At 39.3% G+C, this 26,592-nt stretch overlaps 2 protein-coding genes across 3 annotated transcripts; both read left to right on the top strand.

The window, feature by feature from the left end:
- The first annotated feature begins 1,909 nt into the window (after positions 1 to 1,909).
- Positions 1,910 to 14,074, top strand: ddx51 (DEAD (Asp-Glu-Ala-Asp) box polypeptide 51). The gene is made up of 16 exons (XM_062998622.1): positions 1,910 to 2,101; positions 3,488 to 3,855; positions 5,750 to 5,910; positions 6,115 to 6,265; positions 6,363 to 6,508; positions 7,706 to 7,777; positions 7,881 to 7,987; positions 8,970 to 9,066; positions 9,987 to 10,129; positions 10,215 to 10,392; positions 11,377 to 11,492; positions 11,916 to 12,032; positions 12,384 to 12,485; positions 12,695 to 12,758; positions 13,274 to 13,408; positions 13,958 to 14,074. Exons 1-16 carry the CDS (start codon positions 2,079 to 2,081, stop codon positions 13,982 to 13,984), a joined length of 2,007 nt encoding a protein of 668 aa, XP_062854692.1. The 5' UTR covers positions 1,910 to 2,078; the 3' UTR covers positions 13,985 to 14,074.
- A 998-nt stretch (positions 14,075 to 15,072) lies between these two features.
- Positions 15,073 to 26,591, top strand: golm1 (golgi membrane protein 1). Of its 2 annotated transcripts, none has more exons than XM_062999279.1 (10): positions 15,073 to 15,167; positions 16,771 to 16,935; positions 21,137 to 21,298; positions 21,669 to 21,723; positions 22,497 to 22,599; positions 22,686 to 22,803; positions 23,301 to 23,442; positions 23,924 to 24,073; positions 24,154 to 24,255; positions 25,009 to 26,591. In XM_062999279.1, exons 2-10 carry the CDS (start codon positions 16,804 to 16,806, stop codon positions 25,119 to 25,121), a joined length of 1,077 nt encoding a protein of 358 aa, XP_062855349.1. In that variant the 5' UTR covers positions 15,073 to 15,167; positions 16,771 to 16,803; the 3' UTR covers positions 25,122 to 26,591. The 2 variants fall into 2 exon arrangements, with proteins under 2 accessions (XP_062855349.1, XP_062855348.1); XM_062999278.1 differs by having other exon boundaries at positions 21,137 to 21,316.
- The last annotated feature ends 1 nt before the right edge of the window (position 26,592 follows it).

Here is a 26,592-nt window from a genome sequence, read left to right as displayed (position 1 = left end):
TGATTACTCCTTTAAAAAGTAACTTAGTTACTTTATGGATTACTTGATTTTAAAAGTAACTAAGTTAGATTACAAGTTACTTCATTAGTTATATAATGCGGTCCGCTAATGTATCCCATAATGCAACTGGAGCTGCGTAGGCGATTGAAGCGGAATAAGAAACAAGAAAGATAGCGGAAAACGGAGTCCTCTGTTCACAAGTGTGAGTAAGATAAATAAAAGAATTTTTTTTAAAGACAAATAAATAACAAAAAGACGATAAATATCCTAAATTTTGGCGAGTGGGGTTTGTAATGAGTCTGTAACTATGGTGATATTACGTCATCACGTCCCCACGTCATCACCTGACGTTGGTAAGATGTACTTCTTTACCAGCCGAGTAGTGCATACTTCCTCCAATCTAGTACAGACTCTGTAAGTATGCGATTCCGGATGCAGCCCGTGACTTAGTTGTCGCATAGGACAGACGTCACTCCCCGAGACGCAAGAAGAAAGCAAAAATATATGTTTTTACTAAGGAAAATTACAAAAATAGTAACGCACAGTAACTTGGATAAGTAACTTTAATCTGATTACTGGATTGGAAATAGTAACGCGTTAGATTACTCGTTACTGAAAAATGTGGTCAGATTAGAGTAACGCGACCATCAGTGCTTACATGAGTGGAAATACGCATGCGCCAGTCACGTTTGTTGTTCTTGTTTAGTCCGGTGTGTGAAGTGAGAGCATGCGGGAATGTTCTGCGTTTATAACGTGTGCGGGACTGCTGTAATATGTATTTATGTTTACTAAAGATGTTCTACGTTGTTCAATAAAGAAGAGTGCTTCGACTCATTCGTTCCAGTGTTTTTCTGCTCAACTCGGAGTCAGTATTCCGCCAACTCTGCCAACAAATGTAGCCTAATTATCGTCAGAAGAAGAAATAATGCAAACCACATTTAATGTTAGTCCATGGTTGTGTTTCGTGTCCTCGATGCCACTTAAAGCTAGCAGAAGTGTATATCAATCTCCCTGCTGAAACTTTCTCTTGGATCTAATTAATATTTATTTCGTTTTTCTTTCATTTCTGACAGAAGATTGTAAGTTTTTGAATATTTTGCATTTCACATGCAGAAATAGGGTAAATTTTATGAAAATGATACTGTAAATTATATGTACGTAAAGTACGAACGCACTTTGCGCATCTTACGCAAATTCAACCTACGCAAGTTTCTTGGGTCTGCGCATGCGTAGTGACGCTCTCATTTCGTCTGCGCATGCGTAGTGAGGCTCCCATTCTGCTCGTTTGTTTTGGTGTATAAATGCTCTTTTCTTTTGACTTTGTGCTTATAAATGTAAACAGATTTGTATCTATTTATAAATCTAAATGAACAAGGATAACATATATTCGTTTTCTATTTAAAACTTACATATTTATTCACCCAGCAACCACAACTACGTGGTATGAGTTAGTTGCTAACATTTGACTGGAAAGTAAAGCACCCAAAACAAGTTCTCACCGCTTTAAACATCTGAATTTATCTACAGTCCTTCTGAGAGCAGCTACTTACAAAAATTTATTACAATATTAATATAATAGAGTTTTAAATACAGAGTGATTACAGAAACAGAAATGCTAACACGACTAATGCGACTAGGCTAACCTGCGTTGTTGGCCTTGGATATTAACTCACAGCTGTATTGTCTTTCGTATAGTTAGTGTACTGCACAGGTCTTTATTGTATATCTTTAATAATAATGATAATAGTTATGGTGTATGAATTATTTATCGCACACCACGACTACAAAGTATCTCGGTGAGGCAGGGTAAAAGCTATTCGTCTACGTCATCAACTTGCGCCTTCTGTGTTCTGTAATCATTGTGCGACTGTCAGCCTCACATGGCTGCTGTTATGCAGAATTAGATCGTATTTGTAACTTGACTTTAAATGCACTGCGGGTGTTTTTGTGCGCTGTTGTAATTCTAAAATAAACGCGATCGTGTTTGTTTTTAGTGCGGTTTCCAATGCGCTCAGTCTTTTACTGATCCGGATAGTAAACTTGTATTTCTGCTGTAGTTGAGAGACTTTGCTGCTGTTATGGCTCTCTTCATGATTAACAGGTATGTGCTGCTTTAATCGCATTTATTTATCCATATAAATTATTATATAGTTTTATTTTTGGCTCAGAATAGCACTGTATTGACATTTTAGTTACTAATACAGCCTTGTGAAAGACTGCACCCGCATGTGATTAAATATCTAACAGCTAATGTAAGCACAATATAATCATGATACTTAAAATACTGAAGATACTATAGTATTTGGCATATCTGAGGTTTAATGCTGGTCAGACTGGTATTTGTTGAGTTTGTAAGGTTTTAAATGCTTGACAGATTGATCTGTAATGGTTGTAAAGGGTTTTTAATGCTGGTCTTTGTTTTATAGGGTTTGTAATGCTTGTCAGGCTGGGTTTAGGTTTTATAGGGCTTTTAATGCTGGTCAAACTGGTATTTGTTGGTTTTGTAGGATTTTTAATGCTTGTCAGATTGATCTTTGATGTTTTTATAGGATTTTAATGCTGATCAGTTTTTGATGGTTTTATATGGTTTGTAATGTTGGTCACACTGGTCTTTGATGGTAGTATAGGGTGTTTAATGCTGGTCAGGCTGGTCTTTGATAGTTTATAGAGTTGTTAATGCTGGTCAGGTTGGTATTTGATGGTTTTACAGGGTTTATAATGCTAGTAAGATTGATATTTGATGTTTTATAGGATTTTAATGCTGATCAGACTGTTTTTGATGGTTTTATATGGTTTGTAATGTTGGTCACACTGGTCTTTGATGGTCAAATAGGGTGTTTAATGCTGATCAGGCTGGTCTTTGATAGTTTTATAGGGTTTTAATGCTGGTCAGGCTGGTCTTTGATAGTTTTATATGGTTTTAATGCTGGTCAGGCTGGTCTTTTAAGATATAAACTTATGTTTCTATAACATTCTGGAAACCTACAAAACTTACCTAAATGTTGCCATTAGGTTTTATTCTTCAAAGATATAAAAATATAAACAAATGTTATTTAACATATTAAGACCGTATTCAAATATAAAATGGACAAACCTCAACTTAATAAATACATAGATGGGCAAAAAACTGTGCTGTGACTTTCTTAAAAGCCCTTTGCCACCAGCAGGCTACTGGTGTTTGTTTAGTTACATTATAACATGATATTATCATGAAGTCATAGTACAAAGATACTGTTTTGAGGTTGCTGATGGAGTACAAAGATATCAGTAATGAAATGTTAACCAATCCTATAAACATTTCTCTATTACTGTTATTGGGCTGATGCATAAAAACATTTGTGCTTTTCCAGATTAAACACACCTGACTGATATTGAGAAGATCTAGAAAATTAGACAAGTAAAGTGTGTTTATGAAGGAAAATATACAATGTATGACATTTACAGCTCTGTTGAATATAACAGCACATGTTCCTCTATGCTTCCTCAGATATCTGGGAGATGAGGAGGAGAATAAATCAAACAATGAGTCACGGTCCAAAGCCTTGCTATCCAAGCTCCAGGAACGAGCAAAAGCCAGACAACAGAGTCTAACTACTAAAGAAGAATCACATATCAATGACACAGATCAGCAGTGTGATGCAGGGCAGAATAAACAAACACTTAACCAGCACGAAAAACAGAAAAAACAATTTAAGAAGAAGAGGAAGGCAGATCTGAAAGAACAAGAGGATGCTGAGGACATTACTATCTCTGAGGAGCACACAGATTCGGGTACGAATGACAAGCCCAAGAGGAAAAAAAAGACAAAAGATGTAAAAAACGACAGTAATACAGAAAAGGAAAAACAAGATACAGGTAATTATTAAATTAACAAATTTTGTACAGTCCCTGACAGAAGTCTTGTCGCTTATCCAAGTTGTAGGAACAACAAATAATAACTTGACTTGTAGTTGATCAATTGAAATCAGAACTGGCTTATATGAAAGGCAAATCCCTCTAGATTATGCTTATTATAACAAAAGAAAGTTTTGTATCATTCATTGAGTTTTATCATTTAATTAGGACAGAAAGGTCAGATTTTGCTTGGACATAAGTCTTGTTGTATACAAAAATAATGTTGAAATTATACATATACTTTATTTTGAATACACAAACATGCTACAATAACATTAGAACATAAAGTCATGGTGCCTTGGAAAAAATAATTTATATCGTGTATGACTTCCATGGGCTTGGAGGACTGCATCCATACGTCTTGGCAATGACTCAAATAACTTATTGATGAAGTCATCTGGAATGGCAAAGAAAGCAGTCTTGCAGGACTCCCAGAGTTCATCAAGATTTTTTGGTTTCATCTTCCAAGCCTCCTCCTTCATCTTACCCCAGACATGCTCAATAATGTTCATGTCTGGTGACTGGCTGGCCAATCCTGGAGCACCTTGATCTTCTTTGCTTTCAGGAACTTTGATGTGGATGCTGAAGTATGAGAAGGAGCGCCATCCTGCTGCAGAATTTGCCCTCTCTTGTGGTTTGGAATGTAATGGGCAGCAAGAATGTCTTGATGCTTCAGGCTGTTGATGTTGCCATCCACTCTGCAGAGCTCTCGGACACCCCCATACTGGATGTAACCCCAAACCATGATTTTTCCTCCACCAAACTTGACTGTTTTCTGGGTGAATCTTGGGTCCATGCAGGTTCCAACAGGTCTTCTGCAGTATTTGCGGCGATTGAGATGCAGTTCAATGGATGATTCATCAGAAAAATCAACCTTCTGCCACTTTTCCACTCCATCCTTTCTGCAAGCTGTGGGCCGTGGCAAATGCGACACGATTTTTTTGTTGTCTTCTGTTTAATGCTGGTTTCTGAGCACTAATTCGGCCATGAAGACCACTACGTGAAAGAATTCGACAAACTGTTCTTGTAGATACAGCGTTTTCTGGTGACCAGTTCTCATGTAGCTCCGCTGCAGTTGAAAAAGGGCTGGCCCTAGACTGTCGAAGCAACAAACGGTCCTCTCGAACAGTTGTCTTAAGGGGTCTGCCTGACCTGGGCTTGTCATGAACGTCCCCAGTTTCTTGAAATCTTTTTCTTATTCTCTCCACTTGACGTTTGGATACATTAAAGATGTCTGCCACCTCAGCAGCAGACTTGGTCTTCAAGGTCTTGATGATCAGCACTTTGGTTTATGGTTGAATCTTTGGCATGTTGTCAGAGGTCAGGTTGCACTTCACATGAAAGTCTGGTGTGCTGGGGTTCTTTTTATACACACCTGGGAATGTGTTAATTACATTATTTGTCCCAGGTGAAGCTCTAATCTGTGATTGGTTGAATCATTTAAAGACACGACAAGACTTTTGTCCTTGCAAAAACAGATGTTATGGGCTTTACCAAGCTGTGGACATCAGGACACTTTTTGACAGTTTCATTTTGCACCCAGTTATTAATGTGAAAGCCCTTGGCATTAAAGTGAACCATTTATTGTAACAATTGATTGATTACAAATAAAGTTATATACCATTTTAAGTTACTATGTCCTTACGTGACAAGACTTCTGTCAGGGACTGTATACTAGGGAGGCTATACACCTCATACAGTTGTTATTTAATATACTAATTATTTGTGTCTATAGAAATACTGAATATCTACTTTAAAATTAAAAACGTAATGCCTAAAATGTCTAAAATAAATTGAGAAATTACATTTTCATGTTTTCATGCTTTAAACCATGCTTGTATATAACTGATTACAGAAAACGCTGCATCTGCAGCCTCCACTGGACCGTTAGATGAGACTGAATCCCAAAGATCTGCAGATGTTCAAACAGACCGGTTGAACACAGAGTCAGGAAAAAGCCCAGCCAGCTCCAGCTTTCACATCCTGGGTGGATTTGAGGCGAAATCAGCCCAAAAGGTAACTAATCTTCCAATACAGGCATATATAAAACCATTGTATTAATCTGAGAACATTCAATGGCCAAAAGTTTTTAGACACTGCTTCTAATTAATGATTTCAAGTGTTTCAGCTACACATATTATAAACATGTGTAATTTTGGCTGTATGGTGTATTTCTGTGCTTTATTTGGAAATATGTTCTGCTTTTGTTCTGTCATTTAGGTCCAGCGGGTGCTTCCTAAATGGCTGGCAGAGCCGGATGTAATTGAAAGAGACATTAGGAGCAATTTGGTTCCTCTCAGTGATGTGGTGGAAATTTGTTCCATGCTTAGGAAGAAACTGGAAGCCAATGGGATCCAGAGCTTCTTTCCAGGTAGCTCCTGTAATAAAAAAAGACCCGTTCCACTGAACGGCATCAGTAGCTATTACATGTTATTGTTTATTTTACCTCATTGTACTTCCACGTTTAGTACAAGCTGAGGTGATTCCTGCCATTCTGGAGAGTGTTAATTCAGGGCTGCTGATTGGTCGAGGTGGTTACAGACCCAGAGATATGTGTGTCTCTGCTCCTACAGGAAGTGGAAAGACATTGGTGTTTGTTATTCCTGTCGTACAGGTAAAACAATAGACACAAAAGCAACTGTATTAGGTTCGTGTAAATGTAGATATACAGGTGTGTGACACATTAAAGGAAAAAACTCACTAAAGTGTCTTAAGAAGGTATTGGGCCACCAGAAGAGCTTTAGCATGTCTTGTCATTACAGTTCCAGAGTTTTCTAGAACTACTGGAAGATGGATCAAAGTTCCAATTGCCAAAACTCACTCAACGCTGTCAAAGTGTAATTGTTAGTAATCTAGTAGGTCTATTATAGTGTATTTGTATTTGTTTAATTACAGAAGAGTCTGTGGCCTGTGTTTGCATATTTTTACTCAATCTGGCCCCCAACATGAAAAGTTTGGACACCTCGATTCACATTATGTTCATACCTAGCAAAACTTTATTTGACTCCCATAGATGTGGGCAATGTGGGCATCCTGTTAGGATCTTAATCTTCCATCAAATCAGATGATTAGTTGTAATGATACATTACATCTTTATTTGCAGTGATCCTCCAGTCCAGGAGGACAAATAAATCCAAATCATGCTAGCAAATTATTCTTACTTTGAAGAAGCATCTAAACAAGTATTTTTTACCAATACTTTATTTTTAGGTTTTCCTTTAATTTGTCATCTAAAAAATACAGAGCACCATAAAAGAACTCACAGATGGAAAGTTTGATATTAGACTATGCTGGATACCTGGGCATTGTGGAATATCAGGAAATGAAAAAGCTGACCAGTTGGAAAGAGGAAGAACTCTTGACCTCAAGCTTCCACCAACAGACATCAAACCCCCTCATAAACGACTACATTGTAACACACAAACAAATAATAAACTACACAAGATTTACCCCAATGTCAGAAATAAACCAAAATACATAATGGAAAACTTACAGACCAAGTTATCTACACTAGGTGTAGAATAGGCCATTCCAGATTGACAAACCAACACTTACTTAATACTAGGGAAAGACCTCAGACTTTGTGAAGAATGACAAATACCAATCACCATAGAGCATATCCGAATGCCCAAAGTACAACAGTGAAAGACAAAGACTACATATGCCCAATACACTAATGCCTAGTTCACACTACACGATTTTTGATATTACCAAATATTACCAAAACCACATGGACACCTGATCATGACCTTGTTGGACATTAAATCCTTCAGTTCCTTCCAGTTCAGTGAAAATACTTTTTTCACAACAGGCACTGATGACGCGAGTGGTGTGTGAAGTTCGTGCCCTGGCTGTGTTGCCCACCAAAGAGCTCGCTCAGCAGGTTCCCCCTAACATTCTTTATCTCTTTAATATTTTTGTCCCTCTCAGGGCTCATTCTGATGCTTTTCCTTTAATGTGGTTTTTAATGTGATTTTTATTTTCAGGTTTATAAAGTTTTTTGTAGTTATGCTGATGGAACGGGACTGAAGGTGGTCATGGCTGCTGGACAGAAACCTTTTGCTGTAGAGCAGGCATCACTCACGGAAAGCAGGTAGATTTAGAAATGCTAATGTTAATTATTGTAAAGGTTTTGCTTCCTTAAATATAAGATTAAGTTTTATTGATTATAAGACATTCACATCTTACATGTGTCATTAGCTATACATGTTTTGCTGCTGATTTTCATTTGTTTGATTTTCATAACAAGAGCTTTTATGGTTTGTCTTTGAGACCTCTCATGTAACAGAATGTATTGCAGTTGTTGCGACACTGACAAGACATTGTAGCTATATTAGATCGTCCCGTAGCAGTTATAACTGCTTAGATTTTAAGTAACCTGCATAAACAGTTCTGAATATGTCTCAGAACCAGCGCATCAACATATATACTCATGATATCAATCCAACGTTGGCATATGTGTGCCAGCTGCTTTTATGGCCTCTGCAGACCGACGCCAGAACTTACTAGACATGTTCAGACATGCCTACACATGCATGCCTAGACTTGCCTCTACAAGACAAAACAAGACACATACTGTTGCCGATATATACAGAAAATATTAAAAAAATGCTGATATAAGATACATAATATACACCCAATAGTGTTCAAGAAGCAAAATCTCTGTTGACCGGTGTAATAAATAAATGACTGCATCTTTTCACTTGCACGAGGCGAGTTCATATGCGGATCAGCTTTGTTTACGGAGTGCCACACCCTGACCAACGAATTATCCCTCGTCTCTGTGCAGGCGCCATCAATCAGCCAGCAGAGGTCATAATTGCATAAGTTTTGAGGGCCCGTCCGGCACCCCCCTTGAAGAACAGCCAGTCGTTGTTCGTGCAGGCACCCAGCCTGCCGGATGGCAGAGCTGAGTTTCGAACCAATGAGTTCTAAATGTCAGCTAGCATGTTTTACCGCTTGCCCACCTGAGTGCCAACCTTGTTTTTTAAGATTTGATCTCAGAGGTGCTCACAAGCACAGCGAGATGTGCTGCTATTGTCATGAAGCCTCTGTCATGTTCTGTCTTTATACAGACGAAGTTTGGCAGATATTGTCGTGGCAACACCGGGTCGTCTGGTAGATCACATCAACAAGAATGACGGCTTCAGTCTACAGCATCTTCGCTTCCTGGTGAGGATTTCTTGAGATGCATTTAAGGCAAACCATGTCAAATTATAGATTTTTTCACTATGTTAGTTGTCTTATAGTTTGATGTACCAACAACCCTGGTTAATAATGGCATCTGCTCAGCATTTATGTCTTAATATATAAAGGATACTTTAAAATAGTGCAAAAACCAAATAAATCTACAACTTTCAGGTTGAATTTGAGCTGGATTGTGTTGTAACAGTATATAGGCAAGCTTACATGAACATTTACTAATCTTCTTCTTCCTCGGCCTTTGTCCCGTTCGGTTTCGGGGTCGGCTCTCGGCGGATCATGATCCGCATTGATTTGGCACAATTTTTACGCCGGACACAACCCTTTTTCAACAATTTTTCCTGACACAACCCTCCCTATTGGTTGCCTGGTTTGTGCATCTAGCGGCTAGGTATCTATAGGACAATTCAGTGTTTCCAATTAGCCTGGATGCATGTTTTTGGACTGTGGGAGGAAACCGGAGCACCCGGAGGAAACCCACGCGGACACGGGGAGAACATGCAAACTCTGCACAGAAAGGACCCGGACCGCCCCGCCTGGGGATCGAACCCAGGACCTTCTTGCTGTGAGGCGACAGTGCTACCCACTAAGCCTACATTGCTGCCCACATGAACATTTACTAATCTTACTCCAATACAAGCTCACTTGAGGAAACATAACTGGGTGGGTTAAAAACTGTAGGTTGAATGGTTCTTACTAAGGATGCAAATGTTGCCAGTTTTGTTTAACCTATACCAGCTTCACTTGAGGCTATCTTGACCAGCCATACAAATGCTCTTTTGACTAAATGGGCACAAATTCCCACATACATACTTCAAAGTCCCAGAGGAAATGCAATTTTTTTTCTTCATAATTCTTCAGACTGGTGTTTGTATGATTAATTACCTCAGATCATAGACGAGGCGGACAGAATGATTGACGGCATGCAACAGGCTTGGCTGAGTCAGGTGACCAAAGCCGTCTATAAACGGCTCAGGGACTCAGATTTTTCCATCTTCAAAAGGCTGGAGCCCAGACCAATAACAGCAGCAAGGTACGGCCTGGTTGACGTGTTTTATCCTGAAGAATATCAAAATATTCGTCACTTTCTTACACGTAGGTCTGTTTGTGTGTGTCAGTTTGTCTCCTCCTCAGATGCCACTACAGAAGCTGCTCTTCTCAGCCACTCTGACCCAAAACCCTGAGAAACTGCAGCAGCTGGGTCTCCATCAGCCTCGACTTTTCAGCTCCACACACAGCTCCACGCAGGGGGGCGAACCCATGCAAGAGAGGTTCAACTTTCCTCAGGGTCTAACGGTGAGTATAAGCAAAACACCACCACCTTAAATACAGACACAAATGCAATCTGATGAATACATTTGGCAGTGAGCGAAGTTAAGAGTCATGTCCTTCTGCATTGCCGTTTTGGCTGGATGTGTCAGCACCTTAAAAGCGTTAATTTGCTTCAGGTGGACGAGAAGGCCTGGCTTGCAATTCATCCTCATCCCACATGTGGTCAGGTTAGGGCTGTGCAGGCCATTGATTAATTCTATACACATGTTTGTAGCTTAGTGGTTAAGGTACTGGACTAGTAATCAAAAGGCCTCTGGTTCAAGCCTCACCACTGTTGAGTTGTTAAGCCAGTGAGCAAGGCCCGTAACCCTCAATTGCTTGCATTGTATTCAGTCACAATTGTAAGTTGCTTTAAGGCAGCGGGAGCTCAGCGGTTAAGGTACTGGACTAGTAATCAGAAGGTTGCTGGTTTAATCCTAACCTCTGCCAAGTTACCATTGTTAGGCCAATTGCTCAAATTGTTTACAGTCATAATTGCTTCCCCTAATCCGCTAGCACACCAGCGTAGAGATTCTGAGCTCCCGGGTCCGAATCTCGACTATGCTACTGGTCGGCTGGGCACCTTCTAGCAGGCACAGTTGGCTAATGCCTGCAGCAGACAAAATCCCAGTCAGCTGGGAGGAAAAGACTGGACTATGGGCTTGGAATGTCAACGTTTTGTTGCCCAGGGCACCTGTACAGAAAGTGGATGATCTCAGAGATCAGGGCGTGGCTTTGACCTCATGAGCAAATCCATCGAAGTATGGGAGAATAAGTAGGGATTGGTGGAAAACGCACACATCAGAGGGAGTGTGTGTCACGAATATACAGCGTAGCAGAATATATAGCAGCGGATTGGCTATGCTAAATTGGGAGAAAAAGAGGGAAAATGCATAAAAATAAATAAATTGTTCCCCTTTGTATGAATGGTGTCCAGCTAAAGTTCATTTGTGGTTCTGCTCATTGCAGGAGTACTACATCTGCTGCACTCTTAGTAAGAAACCTCTGCTGATCCTGCATTTCCTGCTCTGTCTGAAGTTTAATCCTGTCTTATGTTTCACAAACTCTAGAGAAGCAGCACACAGGTAACAGCTATTAAACTTGCAGTCTTGGGTCTGTTTGCAGTCTGACTTTGGACAATAAACTTTGCTGTTTTGACCACTCTGTGTAAATGTGATTAGCTTCAGAACCCATAAATCTAGCAGTGTGGGTGGCTGTACATGTCATGTTTTTGCTGAGAAATGAGATGCATTGACCAGAAGATAAAACAAATTGACATCTTGATGAATTTGGTGTGAATAAGATGTTATACATGAGTAATTCCATAAAAGGACAATAAATGCTAGTAACTACATCCCATAAAGACTTTTTTGCTATATGCAAGCATGCAAATTGGACTGAAAAGCTTGGCTTCCTTTGAACGACTGACCCGTAGTAAGCAAAAGTATAGATAAATAAATAAATAATAAAAGCTTACATTTATCAGTGTAAATCTTTCTTTGTTTCAGGCTCTTCTTGCTGGTGAAGTTGTATGGTGGAGTGGAAGTTGCAGAATTTTCCTCCAGACTTAGTTCTGGTGAGAGACAGAAGACCCTGAAGAACTTTGAACAAGGGAAGACTCAGCTGTACGTTTGCATTCATTTCTGTAGTTAACATTATTTCTTGCAACTCTGTCAGTAGCAACCAGTCAGTATATGTAAATAGTGCAAACCCAATGCTGGATGTTGTGTTTTGGGGATATGGGGGTGTGTGGCATTATTGAAAATGCTGTTTTGGCATCTCTGTGCTGTCAAAAGAAAAATTGTGTAAATACTGTATGGTGTTGCCGGAAATGTTGTGTAGCATCTACGAAAACACTGGTTGCACTGGTTTAGTGTGGGAAGAGATTTTTTTCCCTTACATTTGGTACAGCATGAGGTGCTTGATATAAGCTGATATAAATAAACATATAAACATGAATACTGTCATTTTTTCAGGTTAATAAGCACAGATGCTGCTGCTAGAGGAATCGATATAAAAGAAGTTAAATGTGTCATTAATTATGATGCTCCGCAGTACATCAGGACCTACATCCACAGGTACATCAACTAACTAAACTCTTGTTTTTTTCTATGTTAAATAGATATCTACAACTGAAGTCAGATTGACAAGATGCAAATATTTGGCAAAATATTGAGTAGAGATGTTGCATATTCAGTAATGAAATCAGGATGTTTTATTTGCTTGATTGCTTTATTTAAATGCATATACAGATTCTAATATTCTCAGTCTTGTGGGATTGTTACAGGGTGGGAAGAACAGCACGCGCTGGGAAAGCTGGAGTGGCCTTCACCTTCATTTTAGGAGTGCAGGTAAATTAAAACAAAATGTGCTCTGATTGAGCTACACCATGTGGAAACACTCTTCTCTAAAGCTGGTTTTAGCTTCAGCATAGACTATTTGTTGTAGATGTAGATCAACAACTGCTTATGTTAATGGTTGCCAAACCGGATCATTCATCTGCATATTTGATTTGGCACGCTGAATGCTTCTCCTGACACAACTCTCCTATTTATTTAGGCTTGGGACTGCCACTAAGGCTGCACTGAAATATATCCCTCTCCCCAGACTTGCTTCACATAACACCATGCAACCTACCATGTGAATACCTTGTATATTTGTGAGCCCAGCCCAGGATTCGAACCCCTGATAATCAATTCTTCTCTATTACTGTTGATGGTGTGAGCAACCATGTTGATATTACATCATACGCCTAACTCAGACTCCTGAGACTGTCCTCAGTTTTCTAGATAGAATTCTCTTCTAGTTCAGCAACTAGTTCAGATGCAACAGTGGTTTATACAGGTTTGGCTTTCTGTGTTTGTAGGAGGATAGGTTTTTGCAGATGGTGCGGGACGCTGGCAGTCCCAGTCTAACGAAACAGACGATTAAACCAGAGAGTCTCAGAAGTATGGAAAGCCGCTATGAAGAAGTATTAGCTGAACTGGGCAAAGTTATAAAGGTAAAAGCTTTAATATATGCGTTTTATCCTGTAAACCTATATATAATGTTATCCTAAACAACTGTATTGAATGGATGATGCAGTTACTGTAAACAGCTGTAGTCTAGTGGTTAAGGTACTGGACCAGTGATCAGAGGGTTGCTGGTTCAAGCCCCACCACTGCCAGATTGCTGCTGTTGGGCCCTTGAGCAAGGCCCTTAACCCTCAATTGCTCAAACTGTATACTGTAACTGTAATGTAAGTCGCTTTGGATAAAGGCGTCTGCTAAATGCTGAAAATGTAAATGTAAACAATACTTTTGAGGTTTTTCTGTATTAAAGAAGCAGCCAATACTTCATTACAGTGTTAGTAAAAGAGCAGTGGAGACCATTTGTGTTAGTATATAGTGTATAATACTGTGCAAAAGTCTTAGGCCACCATTAGATTTTTGTTTAGCAATAGTATAATGACCACATATAATTACTTCTCAGTCTCTTTTATTGGAATACAAGCAGAAAAAAAACAGAAAAATACAATCGACTGAAAATTGACCAATTGTGTTTTTTTTAGGAGGAAAACGCCCAGAAGCGATTCTGAAAGGAACCTCCAACAACAAGGATAAATGTCTCATTTTGTTTCCCAGTTATTTTTCAGGCTTTCACCTTTTTAATAAACGTTTAAAATATGGTTGTTGGTCATTTCTCATTTCTTACATTACACAGAACACATGGTTATCATGGGTGACTAATAACAATAAAAAAATTCATTTAAAAGGTAATGTCTTTAACACTATAAACACTGTAGTGGATCAGAAGCCTATTCCAGAAACTATGTGCAAGTGAGAATTTTAATAATTGAAATTACATTAATTGTAATGTAATTAGCTTTAGTTAATGAGCAAGTTTACGGCCAAAAGTATGTGAACATCTCTTCAAACTAGTGGATTTAGCTATTTGTCCTGCACTGATTGATAACAGTTGCATAAATTGAAGTACATTTATTCAATCTATATCGATATAGAACTGGCATGTACTGATTTATATTGAAGAGCTCTGAATTTTAGGGTAGCATTTTCATACAATGCAAACTTTTCAATGAGTAAGTTTGTCATTTTTTTGCACTGCAAGAGCTGCACCAGCCATTCTCACAAAAACGTTCTTAAGTATATAATACAGTAAAAATAACCTATTCTTGGTTGGAACACTAATCATCAAGTCTGCCTCTAAGAAGCAATATAAGAAGCTTTGTGGATTTGGTTAATATGGTTGAGCAGCCACAAACAGAAGATCACCATGCAAAATGCAAAGCTTTAGTTGGGTTTGGGTTTGGGTAAAGCACACCTCTACTGGACTTTGAACAATTTACTATCCATACTGTGAAGATGAATTACAGCTCACTATCTGGCAGTCTGAAAAACAAGCATGGGTTTAGCTGATGCCTGGAAAGTGCTTACTGAATAAATGAATAGTGCTAAATAAACTAAGGTTTGGTGGAGGATGGTCTTAGATTGTTTTGATGGGTTTGAGCCATTTTTTAGTTTCATTAAGGGTAAATCGGTAGGATTTGATGGTGTCGGCTTGACGGTTTTTAACGAGTTGGCCGTCGATGCTCACCTGAAAGAGTCGACTCGAAGAACCGACTCACCAACTGAAACGACACCAACTGATAAGCGTCTGTTGACGGATGCAGTGTTTGCTAATCCTGGTTCAAAGAAAACGCATTATTGATATGTGGAAGCTCGATGGTTTGAGATAGCTGCTGTATCTTCGCCTGCAAAGTGGTAAGAACATAATTAAATACTGGCTTATTTTCTTTTTTTTTATAATACTAGATAAAGGCTTTGATTAACAAGCTAGTCAGTGTGTTCTGTTAATTTACGTTATGCTATCTGGCTAATCTGAGATAGTCACAATGAATGGTTTAATATTTTAAACCAGCACTTATGTGTCATAAACCTACAGTTAATACTTTCGTGTTTATTTATGTGGGCTTGTGAGTTTTTTTCTTACATAAAACATCTGCGCGTAAATAAGACTTGTCAATGACCCGACTTAGCTCTAGCGCACCGTACTATTAGGTTTATTTTTTACACCCATATTCCGACAACTCCCGCCCTCTAACTATGATTGGTTAGTAGCTCCGACCATTATCTTTTGTTCATAGTAATTGGCGCAGCGTGTTTGTGTGTAAGCTTTTAGCCAATCATAGAGCAGAGGGCAGGACTTGGCGGAATATGGGTAGGAAAATAGCACAGCTAGCGATGACTTGTTGACGTGTTGCTTCATTCAAAATCTTGATGCTGCTGGTTACCTATCAACCGCGAGTGTAATGTTATAATTGTTATTTTAAAGGTCAAATAATTACATATAGTTCTTAATATGTTTCATAATTTAATCACACATTAAAAACGACTTCAGACAATAAAACAGCTCAATTTTTTAAATTACACGTTTGACGTTTTAATATTGAACAATTTACTAGTCCATACAACAACAACAATACATACTATAAATATTTATTATTACACATTTTAATATACGTCTATAAATGTAAATATATAAATATGCTTTCAGTATGTAAATCTAATTTATCAATACAGTTCAACTACTCACTTTCCTGGACATTCCTGGAACTGGGGTCTGTATTACATCAAACAAAATACAGTGAATGTGCATTTAATTGTGCATACACCTTTCTGTGTAAAGTTAGCATGTTCTCCCTGTGTCTGCGTGGGTTTCCTCCGGGAGCTCCAGTTTCCTCCCACAGTCCCAAAGACCTGCAAGTTAGGTGAACTGGAGATACAAATTGTCCATGAATGTGTTTGACATTAAACGTGTGAACTGATGAATCTTGTGTAACCAGTAACTACCGTTTCTGTCATGAATGTAACCAAAGTGTGTGAAACATGAAGTTAAAATCCTAATAAATAAATAAATTGTGCATATGTTTGTTTCCTGTAGATGAACATATGATTTATTTTATGACTGTAGGAGTAATTTAGAGTAGATCAGCAAAAAGTGGCTAATGAATAATAAAAATGAAAAGGGTAGGTAACCATTCCCTATAGTACTGTTCACTTATAGGAACATGTGTTATTTTAGCTTTTTGGGTTTTGTGTTTCTGTAGTAACTACAGTCAAGACTAGGCAAAGCATTACGCAAGAAACAGTGGAAACACTATTTGAAGAAACATGCAGATTGTTACCCTCAATGCAAATCAGCACAACTCCACCCAATCCTTTGTGTTAATGCTTAGTAAAACAATGGCAAATGTTGAGTTCTGACTTAAGTCATGTGTAAACTCAACCGTCATACTCAACAGGTTTTCTTCCCCCCATTTACTGAGAGAAAATGAACCATGATATTTGTCTGCTCTTTATCTAGAACTGTATTTGACTGGACTTCTGGGCAAGAAAGATGATGGCAGCTCTGGTGAATGGTCGTCGTGGAGGTCGCTCTCCTCCTTTGCTCATGGCTGGACTTATCGGCTGTATTCTCCTGCTCGGCTTTAACTACTGGGTGTCCAGCTCTAGAAACCTGGAGCTGCAGGTTCGTTCATTGGTCTTTTTAACATGCATAGTTTCTAAGTGTGCTCTTACATGTAGTTTTTAAAAAACCTCAGTTTTGTGCTTTTTATTTGCACTGTGGAAGTACAGGTACAGTGTATCACAAAAGTGAGTACACCCCTCACATTTCTGCAAATATTTTATTATATCTTTTCATGGGACGACACTATAGACATGAAACTTGGATATAATTTAGAGTAGTTAGTGTACAACTTGTATAGCAGTGTATATTTACTGTCTTCTGAAAATAACTCAACACACAGCCATTAATGTCTAAATGGCTGGCAACATAAGTGAGTACACCCCACAGTGAACATGTCCAAATTGTGCCCAAAGTGTCAATATTTTGTGTGACCACCATTATTATCACTGCCTTAACCCTCCTGGGCATGGAATTCACCAGAGCTGCACAGGTTGCTACTGGAATCCTCTTCCACTCCTCCATGATGACATCACGGAGCTGGTGGATGTTAGACACCTTGAACTCCTCCACCTTCCACTTGAGGATGCGCCACAGGTGCTCAATTGGGTTTAGTCCATCACCTTTACCTTCAGCTTCCTCAGCAAGGCAGTTGTCATCTTGGAGGTTGTGTTTGGGGTCGTTATCCTGTTGGAAAACTGCCATGAGGCCCAGTTTTCGAAGGGAGGGGATCATGCTCTGTTTCAGAATGTCACAGTACATGTTGGAATTCATGTTTCCCTCAATGAACCGCAGCTCCCCAGGGCCAGCAACACTCATGCAGCCCAAGACCATGATGCTACCACCACCATGCTTGACTGTAGGCAAGATACAGTTGTCTTGGTACTTCTCACCAGGGCGCCGCCACACATGCTGGACACCATCTGAGCCAAACAAGTTTATCTTGGTCTCGTCAGACCACAGGGCATTCCAGTAATCCATGTTCTTGGACTGCTTGTCTTCAGCAAACTGTTTGCTGGCTTTCTTGTGCGTCAGCTTCCTTCTGGGATGACGACCATGCAGACCAAGTTGATGCAGTGTGCGGCGTATGGTCTGAGCACTGACAGGCTGACCTCCCACGTCTTCAACCTCTGCAGCAATGCTGGCAGCACTCATGTGTCTATTTTTTAAAGCCAACCTCTGGATATGACGCCAAACACGTGGACTCAACTTCTTTGGTCGACCCTGGCGAAGCCTGTTCTGAATGGAACCTGTCCTGGAAAACTGCTGTATGACCTTGGCCACCATGCTGTAGCTCAGTTTCAGGGTGTTAGCAATCTTCTTAAAGCCCAGGCCATCTTTGTGGAGAGCAACAATTCTATTTCTCACATCCTCAGAGAGTTCTTAGCCATGAGGTGCCATGTTGAATATCCAGTGGCCAGTATGAGAGAATTGTACCCAAAACACCAAATTTAACAGCCCTGCTCCCCATTTACACCTGGGATTTTGACACATGACACCAGGGAGGGACAACGACACATTTGGGCACAATTTGGACATGTTCACTGTGGGGTGTACTCACTTATGTTGCCAGCTATTTAGACATTAATGGCTGTGTGTTGAGTTATTTTCAGAAGACAGTAAATCTACACTGCTATACAAGCTGTACACTGACTACTCTAAATTATATCCAAGTTTCATGTCTATAGTGTTGTCCCATGAAAAGATATAATGAAATATTTGCAGAAATGTGAGGGGTGTACTCACTTTTGTGATACACTGTACATCCTTTTAAGTCTTTTAAGTGCCTTTACATGCACAGAATAGTCAGATGACTGAATATTTTGTAGGTTAAATGCTCTTTAGTACATTTTTAATAACCAAAAACCTTTAATCAATTGTAAGATTAGAGGTCACCTAAAGAATGATTTTTTTAATATTCCTTTAAGCCACAGAAAAAGAAGACATGTATTCATAAATTAAGTCACAATCCTGCCCTGTTATTCATTGTAAAAGGAGTGCTTGTGGGTGTCAGAGTTGTAAATTTTGCTAACCCACTAAATATTCAAGGTTTGAATCCTCAAGTGATGCTAGCAGCCGTTTGGGCATTTACATACAGACATGACTGTCTGTGTTTGAGGGTGGGAATGAATTGGCATCCTATCCAGGGTGTGTTACTGTATTAAGGCTTGGTATTCCAGGAAAAAAGGGACCCACTGTTACCATGACCAGGATAAAGCTGTAATAAAACATGAAAAGAAACACAACTGCTTATTCTCAGACTTTCTACTTATTGCTGGTGCTGATATGATATTATTTTTTTATTAGCAAACATTTATTATAGATTTGAAAGTCGATGAGAACAGCTATTAAATCTGGTCCTCCCAGTGTTGCATCTTTTTGTGGGATGTTAAAATTCCATGTGCAGCCATTCTCCAAGATCAGGTTCTACAGCCAAAGAGCTGAATGTGAAGCCAACAAGGACGGCTTTGTTAAGCAGACCACAAAAGCGTGTTTTCAGACCTGCACTTGGATTTGTCTCTGTGTGTAAAAAAAAACAAAAAACCAAGGGGAACACACTTAAAGTTAACAAACTCATAAACTGATTTTAACCAGAGCAAATGAACTATAGATGTGAACCAAATTTAGACATTTAAATCCTCTTTTTATTAATGTTTAATCTAACCTGTGGGCATCTGCTTATTGTAGGTGTTTTTATTCTAAAAAGGTTTAAATAACAGTTAGTTGCCTCCTCCATTCGGGTTTAGCTACACAATGGTGTTGCATGAGCAGCAATTTGATGAGGTCAGAACCATTTCGCAGCCCCACCCTTCCAGAGTGACCGAGTGAACTGATGAGTAAAAGTTGGTCATACCAACAAGTATTCGACTTCATTTTCCTCTAACCTTGTATGCAAAGTAGTTGTCTTTATGTAAATCATGCATGTATGCTGTTCTGTCTGTAGGCCTTTGAGCACTTCTGAAATGTATATGACTAGTGTAGGTGTAGATTTTCTGATGGTACAGCCAAAACCTGTGAGGTGTTGTCCTGTGTGTGTGTGCGCGCATGTTAGCCAATATAGGTGGGCAAATATAAACTAGACAAATGTTTGTTGCACATTGTGTCCTTACCATGAAAAGAACATGGTCATATTACTGTGGTCTGATTCAGTTAACAGTGGCTGCCTGTTTTATTCAGGACAGACTACAAATTTCTGCTTATGACCTTTAAAGCTCTGAATGGTTTTGCTTCTGCGTATCTCTTCAAGCAGTATATGGAAATGATCTTGTTCAACCTGGTCCATTCATAGTTTTTGTCAGTAAAAATACAAATTAAGATTTGTAGGACAGGGCAGGTACGGTTTCACTGGGAAACACTGGGCGCAAAGCTGAAATATCTTGGACAGGGCACCAATCCATCTCAGGGCTTCGGCCACAAACCCTATATCATCAGGCATGACCAGTAGATATCTGTAGATAGCCCCAGCGCGTTGAATAATTAATTAAAGATCATTTGTAAAGGTGGGACAGTGGCTTGGTGGGTAGCACTGTTGGCTCACAGCAAAAAGGTCCTGAGTTTAATAGGTGGAGTGTTCCGGGTGTTCCTGTGTAGAGTTTGCATGTTCTCGCAATGTCTGTGTGGGTTTCCCTAAAGACATGCAGTCAGGTTAATTGGGGTTAAAAATGCACTAGATACGAGTGTGTGTGGTTGTGTGTGAGGGTGTTTTCTACCTTTTACACAGTGAATCAGACCCACCGCGACCCTGAATAGGATAAAGCAGTGGTAAAACAGACATTAAATAAATGAACCGGAAGTGACTGTACTAGAGTATTTATTGCCTTGTGGGTAATTGTGATTGTATTGCTGACCTGCATTCAGTGTTAGAGAATTAAGGCCTGAACAAAATATTACTATTGTTATGAAATGTAACGGACATATTTAGTTCTAACCAAGAGAGTGTGTTTGTGTGTGTTGATGCTTGGCGACAGTGCTGGAAAATACACTATATGGCCAAAAGTAATCATAAGCTAGCTGAACGTTCCATTCCAAAACCATTGGCATAAGAATAACTTGGTCCCCACTTTCGGATGACACAGCCTATTCTGTTCTGTAAAGGCTTTCCACAACATATGAGAGTGTGTCTGTAGGAACTTGTGCCCATGAGGTAAAAGCACCTGTGAGGTCAGGCAAGGATTGGCCCACAATTAAACCATTAAACCATGCCATATTAAAGTCATTTAATGGAAATGTGTGTGTGTTTTGTGGTTGTATGGTGTGTATTTAGACCAAGCTACTGGAATTGGAAGACCGCGTACGGCGAGCATCGGCCGAGAGGGAGCGTGAGCAGCTGAGCAGAAGCGAGGCGGAGGAACAGGTGCGCAGGCAATCCGAACAACTCACCCTCATGGAGAACACACACCAGAAACAGCAGCAGAGTGCTGAGAAGGTGTGGAAACAAGAGAAGGTACCTGCACACTAGGGCCTCAGTGTTATTGATTTTACATCGAAAATCGAAAAAGGGAAAAATTCATTACCATTTTTAGCCAGCATGCTAAGTGGCTAAAGGCGTGAGGCTGTTTTTAATTTCATACTGCACACTTCACCATGTGTGTGCTAATTTGACACACTGTTAAGTATAATTGTTTGTGGTTTGGGACAGCACCAAAATACTGGATGTTGGAGCAGAGGTTCATAAACCTGTTTTATTTTTTCAGTGTACAAAAGTGAGAAAAACTATCATTTATTCTTGACATCAGTTTTTTTGTTTATTTAAATATTAAAGTTTTTGTGTAAGTGAAACTCATTTCTTGTTGTAGGGGAATCTACTGCTCAACATTTCCTCTAGTGGCAAAACCGTTCAAGAAATGAAAAGTAAGTATAAATATTTTTCTAACTTTCTCTTCACTTTTAACAAATTTTTTACTTATTTTTAAAATAAGTGTTTGAGACTCTCTCGGAAAAGCTAATTCTCGAGCTACAACACAAGTTTAAAAGTGGCCGCTCAGGTGGCACAGTGGTAAAATACACTAGCACACCAGAGCTGGAATTTCGAATACACCGTATTTAATCTCAGCTCTGCCATCCGGCTAGGCTGGGCGGCCACATGAACAACGATTGGCTGTTGTTTAGGGTGGGATGAGCCGCACCAGGGTTCCTCATCAGATCAGAGAATCAGAGTCAAGGGATAATTTATTGATCAGGGTGTGGCTCTCCGTGCACAAGGCTGATCCACATATGAACTCGGCTTGTGCAGGTGAAAAGAGGCAGTCGGCATTGCGCACGTGTTGGAGGGGCGTGTGTCAGTTGAAAAGCTCCTCAGTCAGCAGTGGAGGGTTGTATCGGTAGAGGTGAAGCGTAACGCAACCAGGGTAATTTGATACGACTATTTAGGGGAGAAAATTGGGGGGAAAATCCAGCTAAACATAGATGTATGTGGATGCTTCTCATAGGGTTGGTTATTGCTTTTAGAACATTTAATTAAACTAAGTGGTAACATTGAAGTCGACTTACCCTTAGCAAATAGAAATAACAGTATTGTGTTCTGCTGTACACTCTGTGTTATAACATCGCGTCTTCAGATGTGCCGCTATATCTCTGTCGCCAAATTGCCCCCCATTACTTAGTACTTTTTATCCCCTCTGTAGACCAGATGAAGAATCTGCTGGAGGATCTCAGTAGGGTTCAGAAGGAGCTTCAGTCATGCCAGAACAACATGAACACGCTAAATAAAAAGCTCACCTACGACACGTAAGTCTGCTACGCTGCTCAGCTCTGTGTTTTTTCAACCCGTTTGTGTGTGTTGATGTTTATATGAATTGTGTGTGTGTACGCAGGACTCAGTGTAACACGCAGATCTTAGCCCAGAAGGAGGACTGCAATGAAAAGATTGCAGCAGCCAAACTGGAAGTGGAGAAGAAGTACGAGAAACTAAGCTCCGAAGCTCAAAACCAGGTACGCAAACCATTCGCTCCACAAAGAGACCTCATTTTCATCTCAATAGTATAAACTTGTTGGGCACCCCATTTCGAGAACAAATAGTATTTAAATAGAGTCACGTTTATATGATCTTTTCAGCTATATATATATATATATATATATATGTGTGTGTGTGTGTGTGTGTGTGTGTACTAAGTGTTTATAGAGCTTGCTTTATGCACAGGGACTCAGTAATGCTTGAACGCGTAAGGGCATTCCCTAAACTATTGCTGCACAGTTAAAAGCACACATTTTCCTTTATATAACTACTGTATATATTTATATAACACCTGTTAGCAATTGTTGTGGCTGAAATTGAATTTGTGAATTCAAAAATTACAAGGGGTGTCCCAATACTTTTGCCCTTTTCTGTAAATGGAATCAGCTTGGTAACAACTCTAGGAAAATGGTGCAGGTTTATTTGCAGCCTAAAATATGAGTACATTTTAGTCCAGACTTTTCTCCCTCAACAGGCTTCAGTCAGTGCCACTCAAAAAGCAGTCTCTAAGCCTGCTTCAGAAATCGCTGGAAATGAGTCGAATAAAATTACTGGAGCTTTGGAGACAAAAATGACTCCAGGAAACCTGGAAACCAACGAAATTCCACAGATCAAAGGTATGTGTCTGAGAATTTTATTTATTTAACTTATTGACTGAAAAAACATCTTGTTTATGACATACTGTCCTTACTGATTATACTGTAATGGCTTTAGCTATAAAACCATTTCTTGATTTGCATATCCCTCAATCTGTCAGTCGACGCAAAGAATAGGATTTTCTTTTAGTCTTGTTTTTCCTTTCTTTAATAGCTGTGATGTAATGTGATTTTTTTCATGTGGAAGGTTGGAACCAACTGTTGTATGAAATGATGTATTCCGTGATTGAAGCTTTGGGTATTTGTATAGCATACATGTTATGCTTGGTAGCTTTTAATTAAGCTGATTTTTAAGAGTAGCATAGAAGGTTCTCCCTTTTTATTATTTGTTATCTAAGTATGGCCCCAAGTGTGTGTTTGCATGAATTGTTGTGATTGAACTCCCCCCTGTTTAATGTTGTTGTTTTTTTTGTAATACCCTTCTCTCTCTTTGGTGCTGAAGCTGTAACCGTAACTGTAAAAGATTCCAACAAAGACGAGCTGCCAACCACACCCAGCCCACCCAATCAGAATGAAACTTTGAGCAACCTGACCAATGATGAGGCCATGGCAGGAGTGATGGACATCAAGGGGGAAGATTTAAAGACTGCAGGTAGGAAGCACGGATACAGAGCTAGTACAGCCTCCTCTTTCTCAGCTCAGTTACACAGCTCACATTGTTCTATTGTGCAGATGCTCTGCTGGATGCTGCAGTAAATGAAGAAGTGAAGGAAGACGCCGCCATAGAATACGACAACGAACGCGAGATCGAGAAACGCCTGTCCAATCTCAAAGGTGCAAACAAAACTTCTTCTTAAGGTCTGTTCGAAAACCTAGTGAGCTGCCTTTCTGCCTACTGCCTACCTAGCTGCCTAAGTAGAGAGGATTCTAATAAGACATCGAACTTATAAGGCAGGTTACTTAGACTCCATTTGTAAACCAGTTTGTCCTGGTCAGGGTCACGGCAGGTCTGGTTCCACCAGAAATCTAGTCTCAAGGCATGAATAACCTGGACAGGGTGCCAATCCACTGCAATCCCCTTAGACCTAGCCTCGTGTCTGTGTAGACGCCCGGCTGAGATTCGGTGGGCTAGTGTACAACACAGCTGCACCACTCTCTCCTTGCAGCTTGTCCCTTTGTGAGATCTGTCGTTATGGTAGACACTGTTTACAAAGAAAGTAATTTATGACAGGACAGGTAGTTACTGGTTACACAAGATTCATCAGTTCAAGTCTTTAATGTTAAACACAGTCATGAACAATTTTGTATCTCCAATTCACCTCACTTGCATGTCTTTGGACGGTGGGAGGAAACCCACGTGGACACAGAGACATATGATCGATCACTTACTTTAAAATATGCAAAAGTAGAGTTTGGTAAAAACAAGAAAAAATTAGTAAACTTATGAATAAGGACTGATTGCAATGTCCAACAATGTTATGCGGTTCTGCACCCTATACCCTTCCCCCAGTATATACAGGAATAGGTTTCAGTAGTCAGTTGGTTTGTCATGTACTGTATATTCATCTTGCTTCTTGTTTTGTGCAGGTGATAAAGCAGCTGCTCAGGAGTTTGATGATGAACTGGCCGACTACAACGGTGATGACGAGAACGAGCCTGAGTTTGAGGCCGACAAACAGGCAGAACTCGCAGAGGCCTAACGCTCATACAGACTCACACTGGCTGATTAACACTCCATTTATATCCTGCTTTCCCAGATACCTCAAACAGACTTTAAACTTACATTCTGTGCTGGGGAGCAGGGAAAAGGTTTGCTGGTAAAGTTTATGGGCATTTCACATCATTTTCACATCAGCTGAGGAACCACCAGTCTCTCACTGCGAACAGTTCGGGACTCCTCATGAAACAATACTGATACTGAAGATCTTTTATCACTGTTACATTTTAAACAGCTTTGTAATGACAGGCTTGTAGGAGTTTTATACAACATGCCATTCTCAGGGCAGCAGGCCACGATTACTTCTGTATATACTGTAGATATTTTTTTTAATATAACAAGAAGTCTGAGGACCAAATATTAATGTTCAGATGAAGGAAGTACTAAATATGGTTAGCATTCTAAAATATCACTGACGTTTAAAGCGTCTCAGATTATAAACCATTTCAAATGATCTAAGTAGTTAAAAATAAAAAATAAAACAGGATATAATATAACGCCTCCACAGCCTTCTGCCTTCCAGTAACAGCAGGCAGCCAAAGTAGTAGTGTTCCAAACCAGACACAGTTGTACTAAACACATGTCTAAGTAGTACGCTAGACATGGTGGTGTTAGTACCTACGCATGTGTGCAGTATGCTATCAGAGATAGCATCATAGCGTTAGCAACTTAGCATTTCAGCTAATTTAAAGCAAATCAATTTTGTTAATGTAGGCGGTTACTAAAGCGCCTTAAAGTTAGTTTTCGTCAGAATGAAATTTTTATTATTACAAAACTCGCATTAATACATTTTTAACGACGGTAAATGTAAAAAAAAAATGTTTTTTAATGAAATTGTCACTTTGCAGCGTCACCTTCAAGACTTCCCACCTTATATATTCTGCTTTTTGCTGAAAACGCACGTCAAGTGTATTTGAAAATGGATTTTTGCTATGTACAATGTCTCAAAGCAGTTTTACCAGGACCAAAAACCCAACATAAGCACGATAAATAAATAAAAAAGATTATTATTGCACTGTGGTAAATTATTGGAACCTAAAACAAACTCTAAATGGTCAGAATCAGAATCGAAGTGGTTTTAACTTCGGTTATCTGAACATCTAAACGGAATCCTGTCAGCCCTGAGAAGAGGTTTTCCTACAAGAAAATCATTCCACAGGAGATTCAGCCTTTTAATTACTCTAGATGGTTCAAAAATGAATGTATGTACAAAATGATCAGCTTCAGCCTTTAACTTCTTACCTGAAAAACTGATCTACATAAATCATAGTTAAAACGTTAAAAGTTTTTTTATGGTTTGTTTGCTTAGAACTTTTTCTCAGATAAGAAAAAGCTAATCTATATTTAAGCATAATTTTGTTGTTTTTTAATTCCAATACATGTAAATAAAACAAACACCAAATAAAATCATAAACTGGTTTTATTTTTTGTCCATAAAAGAAATGAGACAGAAC

The sequence above is a fragment of the Trichomycterus rosablanca genome, chromosome 7 (genome assembly GCF_030014385.1).
Source record: "Trichomycterus rosablanca isolate fTriRos1 chromosome 7, fTriRos1.hap1, whole genome shotgun sequence".
Classification (NCBI taxonomy): domain Eukaryota; kingdom Metazoa; phylum Chordata; class Actinopteri; order Siluriformes; family Trichomycteridae; genus Trichomycterus; species Trichomycterus rosablanca.
This window is presented reverse-complemented; position numbering and strand designations above follow the sequence as displayed.